The sequence below is a fragment of the Diaphorina citri genome, unplaced genomic scaffold, assembly GCF_000475195.1.
Source record: "Diaphorina citri unplaced genomic scaffold, Diaci psyllid genome assembly version 1.1 scaffold1256, whole genome shotgun sequence".
Taxonomy (NCBI): Eukaryota; Metazoa; Arthropoda; class Insecta; order Hemiptera; family Psyllidae; genus Diaphorina; species Diaphorina citri.
This window is the reverse complement of record NW_007378685.1, coordinates 25,109-38,946: the sequence shown is the minus strand read 5'-3', so window position 1 is coordinate 38,946 and position 13,838 is coordinate 25,109. Positions and strand designations below refer to the sequence as shown.

General features: G+C 40.3%; 1 protein-coding gene and 1 non-coding gene across 2 annotated transcripts in view; one reads left to right on the top strand and one right to left on the bottom strand.

Annotated features, from left to right (window-relative positions):
* The window catches only part of LOC103515002 (regulator of G-protein signaling 20), a gene marked incomplete at its 5' end in the record, with an annotated part of 46,725 nt that overhangs the window by 19,717 nt on the left and 13,170 nt on the right, over nt 1-13,838 (bottom strand). Inside the window, 2 exons of the mRNA XM_026827825.1 lie at nt 13,159-13,220; nt 13,719-13,805. Of these exons, the coding sequence (XP_026683626.1) occupies nt 13,159-13,220; nt 13,719-13,805 (149 nt within the window). The remainder of the gene's footprint in view (nt 1-13,158; nt 13,221-13,718; nt 13,806-13,838) is intronic.
* On the top strand, nt 7,104-7,176 carry Trnam-cau. Its single transcript has one exon. It is a non-coding gene; the product is annotated as a tRNA-Met (tRNA).

Genomic DNA, 13,838 nt, shown 5'->3' with positions numbered 1-13,838 from the left:
TCCTTAGAAAGGTAAAATGTCCTTCTTTTTCTCTCACCTCTGAAGGGTTCCAGAAGAAGAAGAAGAAGAGGAGGAGGAGGAGGAGGAGCTGGTGGCCAGACTCCTAAAATTTGGAGCGTCCTCCCTCTACATCACTGAAAAAGGTCCTTCAAGGTGGTATTCGAACTGACAATTTCCCGATCCAGAGTCAATCCAGTTCCCTAGCTATTATTATGGTCCCTATTGCAGATTGGATCAATTGGTGTCGAAGACTGTACTTTAAGTCTGTGACTTACGAGAATTTGTCCATTCATGAATGAAAGGGCCATTTGGAAAATCGTACTCCAATAAATTGTGTACAACAGAATAAAAGAAATGTAATAAAATTCGGACATTCAATTCGCCAATTAACCCGTTGCTATGACCTTGGGCCCGATATCGTCCGAGTGATGGAGACGATGCGATGGAGTGTTTACTTGTGAGTTTTCTTATTATTAGATGTCAGAAATGAGACATGGTTATGGTTACTCAGCATCAATAAAATTGAATACTCTGCAGTCTGAAGTTGGAGGCGTTTCGATATCGTCCGAGTGATGAAGACGATGCGATGGAGTGTTTACTTGTGAGTTTTCTTATTATTAGATGTCAGAAATGAGACATGGTTATGGTTACTCAGCATCAATAAAATTGAATACTCTGCAGTCTGAAGTTGGAGGCATTCGAGCACTTCGGATTCGATTCCGGCTGCGACGAACTTTATCTTAAACAGATAATCCTGGTAAAAAGACCTTTAATTTGATATATAGGTCGACCAGGTTTGGATAAGTCCTTCTATGGGGACAGACAGACTGCACTCTGAAGTTGGAGGCGTTCGAGCACTTCGGATTCGATTCCGGCTGCGGCGAACTTTATCTTAAACAGATAAGGTTCGTTCTCAGAACGGATGGCTTTCTCCTATCCTATCCTATCCTCCTTTTCGATTGATTGAGGTACGTTAAGACCTCTTTTGTTCCAGTTTCCTATAGCGAAGACAGACAGACACCGAAGCGAATACAATAGTCCGTCCACTATACCTTTTATTATTAGTAATAATAAAGGAAGGACGGACTAAAAAGGCTGGGAGGACTTACCTGAGCTTTTCATTAGTCTATCAAATGATTTTCCCCAACATCGAATTTCTTCTAAACTCGGCCTGTAAGACAAAACAGACAATCACGGTTTAAAATATGAGATAAGTATTTCAGCAATTTCACTAATCTCTTCACACTGGTAATGACACCACTGGTCGATACTCGATTGAAGTATAGGCACCACTGGTCCTCAAGGGGCTGAGTGCACCCCGAACTCCAAGCAGAGAGCCGAAAAAACTTCGACCTCGCCGGGGATCAAACCTGGGACCTCCGGTGTACAAGGTGATACCCACTCGGGCACGGAGGTTGCTTTTATAAACAGTGTTGGACCAGCCACTCACTATCAGGTAGACCTGACGACAGGTACACCTCATCAGGTTCACCTTCTAGTGAGTGACTGGCCTTATATATCCCCTCTATGATTATGAACTTCAAGACCGAATAAGTTAACCCTTTTAGGTCTAAAGGTCAAACTTACGTGGGCTCGCCATCACAGTTAAGAATGTCCTGATTGTTTGAGTCTTTCAGTTTGCTGCCGTCTTGACTGCTACCTTTCACAGCCAAACTGAAACAGACCAGAAAGACAGGAATGGGTTAATTATACGAAACACATGTGGAACCAATAATTTGGCAAAACTCGTCATCCCTAGGTTGCCAGTTTTCTTTGTTTCTTTCCATTGTTTGAGTCTTTCAGTTTGCTGCCGTCTTGACTGCTACCTTTCACAGCCAAACTGAAACAGACCAGAAAGACAGGAATGGGTTAAGCCGTACGAAACACATGTGGAATCAATAATTTGGCAAAACTCGTCATCCCTAGGTTTGCCAGTTTTTTTTCTGGCTTACTGCCGTGCGCCTAGATAACCACATCATGTTTGTACACAGCCATCAGTTCTTTAGTTGGAGTAGGAAGCTGGAGGAGAAGGAAGAGGGGAACGAGAAAAAAAGAGGACAAAATGGAGGAGGAAGAGCGGGATTAAAGACGAGGAGGAGAAGAAGAATGAGAGACGTGGATGAGAAGAAGGAGAGACGGACAAGGAAGTGAAAGAGAAGGAGAGGAACAATGAAAGAGGAATGAACATTCGGAAGAAGAAGAAGAAGAAGAAGAAGAAGAAGAAGAAGAAGAAGAAGAAGAAGAAGAAGAAGAGAGGTGTATAAGAGAGGTGAATAAGAATGAAAGAAGGATAAACATTGAGAAGAAGGAGAAGAAAGGTGGACGAAAAGGAGTAGAACAAAAAGGAGGAGAGGGAGATAGAGAAGGGAAAGGAGGAGAGGGAGATAGGAAAGGAAGAGAAAGGAGGGGAGGGGAAGAAGAGGAATGAGAATGAGAAATTGTCGTGGAAATTTATTCCATCCTTGTCAACTTATCAATGTCAGGAAATACGCTTTCTCTCTCTGTCTCTGTCTCTCTCTCTCTCTCTCCCTCTCTCTCTCTCTCTGTTGCACCACCATTTTCGTGTTCCTGGTAAAAAGACCTTTAATTTGATATAGGTCGACCAGGTTTGGATAAGTCCTTCTATGGGGACAGACAGACACAGTGACAGAGTGACGACACCGAAGCGAATACAATAGCCCGTCCACTATACCTTTTTTTATTACTATCGTAATAATAAAGGAGGGACGGACTAAAAAGGGAAAAGAGAGACAAAGAAAGTAAGGGAGGGAGAGAAAAAGAGGATATGGAAAAAGGGAATTAGAGGGAGTGCAGAGAAAGAAAGAGAGAGAGAGAGAGAGAGAGAGAGAGAGAGAGAAAGTTGATGGAGAGATAAAATTTCTAATTGAGTGGAAAATTGCTCACACTTTGAGTTGACTTCATAAATTAGAAATGATTAGAAACATTAGAACAGACTCGGCTACTCGACAAGGCGGCATTAGAAACACCACGCATGTTAAGTCAAATCGAGTGTGGTGAGTGTTTGAATTGGTGACAATTCAAACACTCGTGGAGCTAAGCACACCTATCGAACCTTTGGGCCATGTAGGTGGGCTTCTTGAGTGTGGAGACCTTGAAAAAGTAGGCGTAAAGTAAAATTAAAAAGAAAAAAAAAATGCTGAATTTCAAAAGGCCAAAAAGGTTGGGAACCACTGACATTTGGGAACGACTTTAATCAACCCACGATTCTTTCGACCTTTATTTGGTGACAGTATTCTCGTGGGCATGTGTGACATTCTCTATTCAAATAAGATGCTACTCCTTTGATGTGGCCTACATATTTATCTATCTTCATTCTACATACATACCTATTTATGTACTTATCTAAATATCTACATATTTATGTTCTTATCTAGAGTTGTATCTAGCCCTTTTGTATGTTGTAGGTACCTACACCAAAACATAATTAGGTATCTAGTCTACCTACATGAGATATCACCCATCTCCCAGATAGTCCCAGGTCCCAGTACCGTTTGATCAACGGAGACCCGGAAAAGAATGAGACGCCCAGGTAAAGTGAGTCCGTGGGAAGGAGAAACGGTAGAGAAGAACGGCACAGGATAGAAGAAGCACAAGGTAACGGTAGAGAATGAGGATTGGAATTTGAGGTAGAGTGACGTCCGTATATCGATTTTCAAAAAGCTTTTGATACCGTTTGATCAACGGAGACCCGGAAAAGAATGAGACGCCCAGGTAAAGTGAGTCCGTGGGAAGGAGAAACGGTAGAGAAGAACGGCGCAGGATCGAAGAAGCACAAGGTAACGTTAGAGAATGAGGAACGAGCAACACTCCGAGGAAAAGATTCGGAGTTCCCCAAGGTTCGAAAAAAGTTCCGTTTCTCAGAAAGTTCCAAAGTTCCGGTAGGGAAAGGCCTTGAGAAATGTCGAGAGGGTTACGTCACAGAACCGAAGGGGTTTCAAAAGTTCAAAGCTGTTTGCCGTGTTGCATAACTTCAAAAAAAAAAAAAAAAAGCTGTGTCCAACTGTCCACACATAATCGACGGTCGATCGACTCGATCGATGTCGACTTAAACCGTCCACACTGCCTCGACAACTTGAGATTTACCTCGTCGATCGACAGCTGTCGACCATGTTTGAACACACCTTTAAGGACATGGAAGGAGCCCAGATATTGTTTCTGGGCGTCCAAGGGGGTTTGTAAACCCCACACCTCTTCCAATATATACTGTAAGATCGAAGGATCAATATTGTGAGGAGACACCCTATATTCTGCATGAATGGCAATCATGTGACCATCCTGTATGAGGTATGTTTTTAGAACATTAAAACTAGAAGACATAAAAGTTCATCTCTCAAACACAGAGCAAAAGAGAGTGTGAATATCAAGGATGCGGGAAAGAGAAAAAGGTTGGAGGGACGTGTGAGACGAAGTGTATATTTGAAGATGTGGAAAGGATAGGATAGAACAGGGATTCCCAAACTTTCGAGTACTACCACCTGACACCTCAAGGTTCTTTTGGCGTACCACCAAACATCAAATTCGTGTAATATGGAAGTCAAATAAAGAAGTTATAGCGCCGCAGGCGAAATTTTTGTGTTAATTGAAGTACGATGTCAATTTTTTGGTGCACCGGTGGTAGATTTTTTTTCTCTCCCAACTAGAGTTGCCAGATTTGTTTTTCGCATTTACGAGAATAATCGTGAAAATGGGGTTTTCAAATCTCTTCGTGTACCTACCACCAGAAATGATTCCGCGTATCACTAGTGGTACGCATACCACAGATTGGGAACCTCTGGGATAGAAGAAGGAAAAGGGAAAGGGAAGTATGAGAGGGAGTGTATTGGAGGGTATAAGAGACATAAGGGACGTGGGATGTTATGTGCGTGGGCGAGCAAAAGAGATTCCATTCCAACTGTGAAATTCTTCCGTACGGAAAACTTTCTATCCCATTGTACGATCCTAGCAGTGGTGTAGCGTGAGTGTAACACTTGGGATGAGGTATTACAAAAGTATCTCGTAAACTATAAACTGTATTAAATCAACTGTAAAACTGTTTCAGAAAAGAGGGTCCAACTAAAGCCTCCATAACTTCAACAAGTGCTTGTTGTTGAAGGCTGAAGTTGTCTTGAGGAGTGGGTCTGTTGTAGAGTTGACATCGAATGCTCGTGGTTGCTTAAGGGATGGGAGGGGGGCGGTATGAGGAAGATGTCCACTAAAACGTACATGATGGTTGTTGAGGGTCTTTTATTTATTTCGTGTCTGGATTTTAGGTTGTTCGACATAACTTCAACAAGTGCTTGTTGTTGAAGGCTGAAGTTGTCTTGAGGAGTGGGTCTGTTGTAGAGTTGACATCGAATGCTCGTGGTTACTTAGAGGATGGGAGGGGAGCGGTATAAGGAAGATGTCCACTAAAACGTACATGATGGTTGTTGAGGGTCTTTTATTTATTTCGCGTCTGAATTTTAGGTTGTTCGGGAGCGGGTTATTTTCTTTTGATTATGCCGAAAGTGTCCGTAATTATGTAATTAATCATTTTTTGTTATCTCCTGATAATTAAATGTTACTTTTATTACTTTCCTTATCTATTTTTATCATATTTTATTCCCTTTAAAAAAGAAATTGATAAATCAGAACATCTTGTAATTTTAAATTAAAAAGTCCCTTTAGTCCAGCTGTCGACTGAGTAATAAATAGGTGTGTGCCTATACCACCTAGTTCTTCCTTTGTATAGGTAATAATAGGTATGTAGCCAAGTAAGTAGGCATTTAGAGGTAGGTATACTCACTAGCCCACTAACTATATAAACTGAGATCCATTCACACGGATATTACGAGTAGGTAGGTAATAACTTTTGAATGGAAGACGAGTTCTCTGAGTGGAAATTTCATTACAGGTAGGTACCTATATGTAGGTACCCTAAGTAGGTACTAACTTTATGGTGTTAGGTAATCAGGTACCTACTTATATTCTGATTACTGTTGATATAAACTTTACGACTTTGAGTAATTGGAGAAATGAGAAGCAGGGGAAAAAAAGAGGAAGAATAAGAAAAGGAGAAGAACAGAGAGAGAGAGACACAGAGAGAGAGAGAGAGAGAGCAGAGAGAGTGATAAAGGAAGGAGGAAGAGAAGATGGAGAGAAAGAAGAAGAGGAGGAGTATAAAAAAGAGTCAGTGAAGAGAGAAACAAAAGAGGAAAGAGAGAGAGAGCATAGAAGAGAAAGAGAGAGAGAAGGTATAGGAAGAGAAAGAGAGGGCAGTACAGTTAACATTATAAATGATTCACAGTGTTTTCCCCCAATTTAAATTCCTTGTTCATCGTGTAAAATAAATGAAAACAAAACAAACATGACCCCATGCCATGTTGCCATGTTATTGTTATTGGCTTTCGTTCAATATGGCTGCGGATGACCCTTTAACTAACGTTTCCAATACTGTCCCCTCCTCCTTCTCTTCTTCCACCTCTTCTTCTTCTTCTTCTTCTTCTTCTTCTTCTTCTTCTTCTTCTTCTTCTTCTTCTTCTTCTTCTTCTTCTCCTTTTTCTCCTTCTCCTTTTTCTGTTACTGCACCTTTTTCAAAATTCTATCTGGGGTTGGCGGAACCCTCCTTTATCCTAACTTTCTCAAACTCTCCTGTCCGCTTCCTCCTCCTCCTCCTTTCTCTCCCTTCCTCCTGTCTCAAGTCTTCCACAACCTTATCTGTACTTTTAAACTGAAAAGTCCCTTTAGTCCAGCAGTCGACTGGTCAATAAATTAAATCTATAGGTGCGTGCCTATAATACCTACTCCTTCCTATCTAGGCAATAGGTAGGCATAATTTAGAGGTAGGTATAATCACTAGTCCACTAACCATATAAACTGAGATCCACAATATTCCATATACCTACCTAGGTACCTACACTGATATTACGAGTAGGTAGGTAGGTAAGTATAACTTTTGAATGAAAGATGAGTTCTCTGAGTGGAAATTTCATTACAGGTAGGTATACGAGTATGTAGGTACCCTAAGTAGGTACTAACTTTATGGTGTTAGGTAATCAGGTACCTACCTAGTTATATTCTGATTACTGTTGATATGAACTTTACGACTTTGAGCAACACAAGCAGCCTCGGTAGCGCAGTAGGCAGCGCGTAAGTCTCATAATCTTAAGGTCGTGAGTTCGATCCTCACCCGGGGCAATTTTTTTGTTTTATCGAAATTTGAACATGGTTCCTATATCTACATAAGGTCGTGAGTTCGATCCTCACCCGGGGCAATTTTTTTGTTTCTTTTATGGAAATTTCACCATGGTTCCTACCTAGTCCGCTAGTCCCTTAATACAATAATCGAATAATCAATACCTTTGCCAAATATGTATAGATTAGGTATAAAGTTTTTAGCGTTATTTCCCATAGAGACATTTTGAAGGAGGATGAGGAGGAACAAAAAAAATCTCGAAAATGTCTCTCTCTCTCTCTCTCTCTCTCTCTCTCTCTCTCTCTCTTCCTCCTTTGAGACATTAGCTAGCTGCTAGGTGGTAGCGATTATGTAAATTTTGTACTGAAATTAGAAATCAATATTGTGGAAATACTCAAAGGTTTATTTGGGTAAAATGCCAACTTTTTTTACTCTTTAGTTATTTTAGGTATTTCGTAACATTCCTAAATCTCTCTCCTTCATGAGAGCTGCTCTCTCTTTCTCTTCTACTCTCTCTCTCTCTCTCTATCTATCTATCTCTCATTGGAGGAATTTTCAATCGCTCCTTTTCTTTCCCCTGTCCTTCTCTTTGGGGGGAAACTTGTTTCATGAAACGCATTTCAATAGTGTGCATTGCGTCTTATTTCCTATTAACCAAAAACCGCACCAACCAAGGTGATAATTATATTGACCAATGAAAACAGAAAGCAAGGACCACAAAAGTTGTGACACAACAGAAATGTAACACAAAGAGGAAATCACATCAGTTAGCAGAAAAAGAATTGAAATGAAATTGGAAGAGAACTCCATTTAAGCTTAGTCAACAAATAAAGAGAAATAAAAGAATTGGGAATAGAAGGAGAACTAGATAAAGGAAGTGGAGAGAGAGAGAGTGGCAGAGTGGTGAGAGAGAGATAGATAAAGAGAGTGGAGAGCGAGAGATATGGTTGGGAAAGAAATAGAAAATAAGGGAGAGAGAGGGAGGAAAAAGAAGAGAGAAAGAATGAGAAGAATCGTTAAAAAATAGGAAGGGACATAAAGACAAGGAGGAACAAGCTGGACCCGTCCCTCCGGGAATTATTTAGCCCGTAGTTTATTCGATCGTGGTTAAAGAAAATCAGTACTTATGTATCTACCTAATTTGTTTAATATTCAGTTCATTATTAATATAATTGATTTGATTTTACTTTCATTCTTTCATGTATGATTTAAAATCAAGACTAGAGCCCCTTCTCCCTTTATTCCTTTCAATGTTTCCTAATAACTACCAAATATAATGTTTAAGTCACCCATCCATTTATTGGGCCTTGCTCGGCGTAGCTTAACCATAGGTGACGCTAAAACCGGTCTTAAATTATCGACTGAAGTGTTATCTAAAACTTTCTCGCTTTGAGTTCATAGGTCGTCGTGACAAATTTCAAGATCGGAGCTCATTTGTGTGAGAAAATGTGAAAAAAAAAAAATCCCCCAAAAACCAGTTTTTTGGTTCTCTGGACAAAATTTTCACCACCATTTTCGTGTTCCTGGTAAAAAGACCTTTAATTTGATATACAGGTCGACCAGGTTTCGATAAGTCCTTCTAATATGGATCTATGGGGACAGACAGACAGACGACACCGAAGCGAATACAATAGCCCGTCCACTATACCTTTTTTTATTACTATCGTAATAATAAAGGAGGGACGGACTAAAAAGGGAAAAGAGAGACAAAGAAAGTAAGGGAGGGAGAGAAAAAGAGGATATGGAAAAAGGGAATTAGAGGGAGTGCAGAGAAAGAGAGAGAGAGAGAGAGAAAGTTGATGGAGAGATAAAATTTCTAATTGAGTGGAAAATTGCTCACACTTTGAGTTGACTTCATAAATTAGAAATGATTAGAAACATTAGAACAGACTCGGCTACTCGACAAGGCGGCATTAGAAACAGAGAAACACCACTCATGTTAAGTCAAATCGAGTGTGGTGAGTGTTTGAATTGGTGACAATTCAAAGATGCGTGGAGCTTAGCACATCACCTATCGAACCTTTGGGCCATATAGGTGCATAGGTGGGCTTCTTGAGTGTGGAGACCTTGAAAAAGTAGGCGTAAAATAAAATTAAAAAGAAAAAAATTCTGAATTTCAAAAGGCCAAAAAGGTTGGGAACCACTGACATTTGGGGACGACTTTAATCAACCCACGATCCTTTCGACCTTTATTTGGCGACAGTATTCCCGTGGGCATGTGTGACATTCTCTATTCAAATAAGATGCTACTCCTTTGATGTGGCCTACATATTTATCTATCTACATACATACCTATTTATGTACTTATCTATATATCTACATATTTATGTTCTTATCTAGAGTTGTATCTAGCCTTTTTGTATGTTGTAGGTACCTACACCTACATACATAATTAGCAGAGTCCTTCAAACGTCATAATGTCATGATATCATACTAAAACGTCATATTTTAGCTTCTTTGGGGAAAACATCATAAAACGCCGAAATTTTCTAAAATGTCATAAAAAACGTCATATTTTAGGCATTTTGAGCCAAAATTTACGAAATAAGTCCTAAAAATATCTTGCTTTTTTTGCCTGAGCAAGTACGATCTACATTTTTTTGCCTGAGCAGCGACGATACTTATTGCCTGAGGAGCGCCGATAGCCACTTTGTCCACAATCTCATACTGTTCTTCAACAATCAATAAAGTATATTAACCTCCTTGTAACTTTCTGTACCCCTTTAATACTGACTTTTTTTTTTCATTGAAGTTCTTAGAGCTAATCTACTTTTAGTATACCGGGGGGTACCAGCAGGGAGAGAAAGACTGTCCTAGTTCAGGGGAAAAGTTTTACCCAAGAAATTACGGCGGAATGTTGTGAAATTGAAATATTTCCCGAATAGCTTCAATTTTCCTGGTAGATAGGTAATATTCCGTGTAGATTTTTCCGTCTTGTATCGATGACACGTAATGGTTGGAAATGGAACTACCACAAAAGGTGGAACTCAAATTGGGGAAGAGCTTAGATTGCAAGTTTTTGTAAACAGAGAGTTTTTGCAACCAAAATTAGCTTCAACGTCGAACTCAACAACGTTACCTTTTCTGCCCTTGATGGTCAATCTGAATTTGAGGAAATTTGGCAAACATGTCATCCTAAAAGAAAAAGCGTTTCCTCGTGAACCGCAATACCCAAATAAGAAGGACAATAAGGAATTAAATGGAGAACTACTCGTAAGTGGTGAAGTTTAGTAGAAGATGAAGGCTATGGGACACAGTGTTATGGACAAAGAGGCATGGGATAGAATAATGGGAAAGACACAAGACAATGTGAAGAATGGGACAATATGGGACATGAAAAAGTGTGTAATACCATCAGTTCAAATGTTCATTATTATTTTTTCTCCTTCTATTCTCTCTCTCTCTCTCTCTTTCTTTCTTTCTCTTTCTCTCTCTCCCTTCCTCCCTTTCTTTCCATTTCTCTCTCGCGCACTTTCATTCTCCCCCCCTCTCTCTCTCCCTCCCTTTCTTTCTTCCTCTTTCTCTCTCTCTCGCGCACTTTCATTCTTCCCCCCCTCTCTCTCTCTCTCTCTCCCTCCCTTACTTTCTTCCTCTTTCTCTCTCTCTCCCTCCCTTTCTTTCTTCCTCTTCCTCTTTCTCTCTCTCTCTCGTGCGCTTTCATTTTATTTTCAGCTTTGCTCTATTAGGTACCTCCTACGCTTTTGCCTTTTTTTTATCTCTGAACAATTTCTCTGTCTCTCTCCCTCCTCCCTCCCTTCTACTTTTTATTCCGTTTCTCTCTCTCTCTTCTCTCCCTCTGTATCCTCTCTCTCTCTCTCTCTCTCTTCTCTCTTCTCTCCCTATTTCTTCCTTCCTTACCTCTTCCTCCCGCTTTTCTACAGATGATTCCTTTTCCTCTTTCTTCTACCCTTGACTCTCTCTCTCTCTTGTTATTTCTTTCTCTCTCTCTCTTTCTCTCTCTCCCTCTGCTTTCGCTCGATGTGGGAAAAGTTTTTCCTGTGTTAAATTACCGTTAACTTTCTGGTTATCTTACTCCTACGTTTATATTTCCCCACTCTTTCAACGGGTTACTTTCTGGTGTTCTCGTGTTGACCCAGCACCTAAATGGGGAGTATTGTGCCTCTTCTCGCCCATCGGATGGAAGGCATACTATGGGATGGGCAGTCTACGACACAGACCACATGCGTCCAATGTAGCAGTTGTTTCATTGCTACGAAATAAAAACGGCGGTGAAACACTCATCTAAAAAAAAAAAGCTTATACGAATCTACATAGCTACTAGTTTTGATTGTGGAAAAAAATAAAGCAAGCTAGCGAACGAAAGTTTCATGAGGGCATCTCTATCAAAGGCCAACCTTTCCTGTACTATGAGCAAGACCAACCTCCGTGGTGCAGTGGTTAACACGTTGGATTTCGGATCCGGAGGTTAGTGGTTCAAGTCCAAGTCATGTCATTAAATTTATCTAGGTATAATAAAATTGGGGAACGATGTTTAAGTATGCTTAGCACAGTTATAAATTCTTTCCTTTTAAAGTGTAGGTACAGGAAAAAGTCAACCTACCCTGTACTATTGGAAAGTGCAAACTCAGAGGGTTTTAAATTTTGAATGTAGAAATTTTCCACTCTGTAGCACAAGACTAAGAGCTTAGGGAAAAGCTTCTGTTTAATTGAACGTTTGAATTTAAAAGCAACTCTAACTTAAAGAGCATCAAATAATATTGTTTCAAGGCGGAATTAAATATTGTTTCAAGGGGTCTTTGCAAGCTATACAATCATCTGTGTTTACTTCATATCATTGTATTGTATAAGAAAAAAAATAAACGTCATAAAGTCATATTTCTAGAGTCATATTTTAAGAAAAATAAACGTCATATTTGAAGGACTCTGATAATTAGTTATCTAGTCTACCTACATGAGATATGAAAACATTTGTAGCACGCCATACCAGGGCCTCATTTTCTATAGGCAATACTCCGAAAATTTGGAGCATCCAAATTGTGAGGAGACACCCTATACTCTGCGTGAATTACAATAATGCAACCATCCTGTATGAGGTATGTTTTTAGAACATTAAAACTAGAAGACATAAAAAAAGTTCATCTCTCAAACACAGAGAGCTAAAGAGAGTGTGAATATCAAGGATGCGGGAAAAGTAAAAAGGTTGGAGGGACATGTGAGATGAAGTGTGTATTTGAAGATGTGGAAAGGATAGGATAGAACAGGGGTTCCCAAACTTTCGAGTACTACCACCTGTCCTTAGAAAGGTAAAATGTCCTTCTTTTTCTCTCACCTCTGAAGGGTTCCAGAAGAAGAAGAAGAAGAGGAGGAGGAGGAGGAGGAGCTGGTGGCCAGACTCCTAAAATTTGGAGCGTCCTCCCTCTACATCACTGAAAAAGGTCCTTCAAGGTGGTATTCGAACTGACAATTTCCCGATCCAGAGTCAATCCAGTTCCCTAGCTATTATTATGGTCCCTATTGCAGATTGGATCAATTGGTGTCGAAGACTGTACTTTAAGTCTGTGACTTACGAGAATTTGTCCATTCATGAATGAAAGGGCCATTTGGAAAATCGTACTCCAATAAATTGTGTACAACAGAATAAAAGAAATGTAATAAAATTCGGACATTCAATTCGCCAATTAACCCGTTGCTATGACCTTGGGCCCGATATCGTCCGAGTGATGGAGACGATGCGATGGAGTGTTTACTTGTGAGTTTTCTTATTATTAGATGTCAGAAATGAGACATGGTTACAGTTACTCAGCATCAATAAAATTGAATACTCTGCACTCTGAAGTTGGAGGCGTTCGAGCACTTCGGATTCGATTCCGGCTGCGGCGAACTTTATCTTAAACAGATAAGGTTCGTTCTCAGAACGGATGGCTTTCTCCTATCCTATCCTCCTTTTCGATTGATTGAGGATTGAGGTACGTTAAGACCTCTTTTGTTCCAGTTTCCTCTTAAAAAAGGCTGGGAGGACTTACCTGAGCTTTTCATTAGTCTATCAAATGATTTTCCCCAACATCGAATTTCTTCTAAACTCGGCCTGGAAGATAAAACAGACAATCACGATTTAAAATATTAGATAAGTATTTCAGCAATTTCACTAATCTCTTCACACTGGTAATGACACCTCTGGTCGATACTCGATTGAAGTATAGGCACCGCTGTTCCTCAAGGGGCTGAGTGCACCCCGAACTCCAAGCAGAGAGCCGAAAAAACTTCGACCTCGCCGGGGATCAAACCTGGGACCTCCGGTGTACAAGGTGATACCCACTCGGCCACGGAGGTTGCTTTTATAAATAGTGTTGGACCAGCCACTCACTATCAGGTAGACCTGACGACAGGTACACCTCATCAGGTCCATCTTCCAGTGAGTGACTGGCCTTATCCTCTCTATGATTATTATTTTATTTTTTTTTTTTTTAAGGCTTTAATGGCAGGATTCTCACCTAGTGAGCTCTTCCACCCAACCAACTTCCACCCAATTATGAACTTCAAGACCGAATAAGTTAACCCTTTTAGGTCTAAAGGTCAAACTTACGTGGGCTCGCCATCACAGTTAAGAATGTCCTGATTGTTTGAGTCTTTCAGTTTGCTGCCGTCTTGACTGCTACCTTTCACAGCCAAACTGAAACAGACCAGAAAGACAGGAATGGGTTAA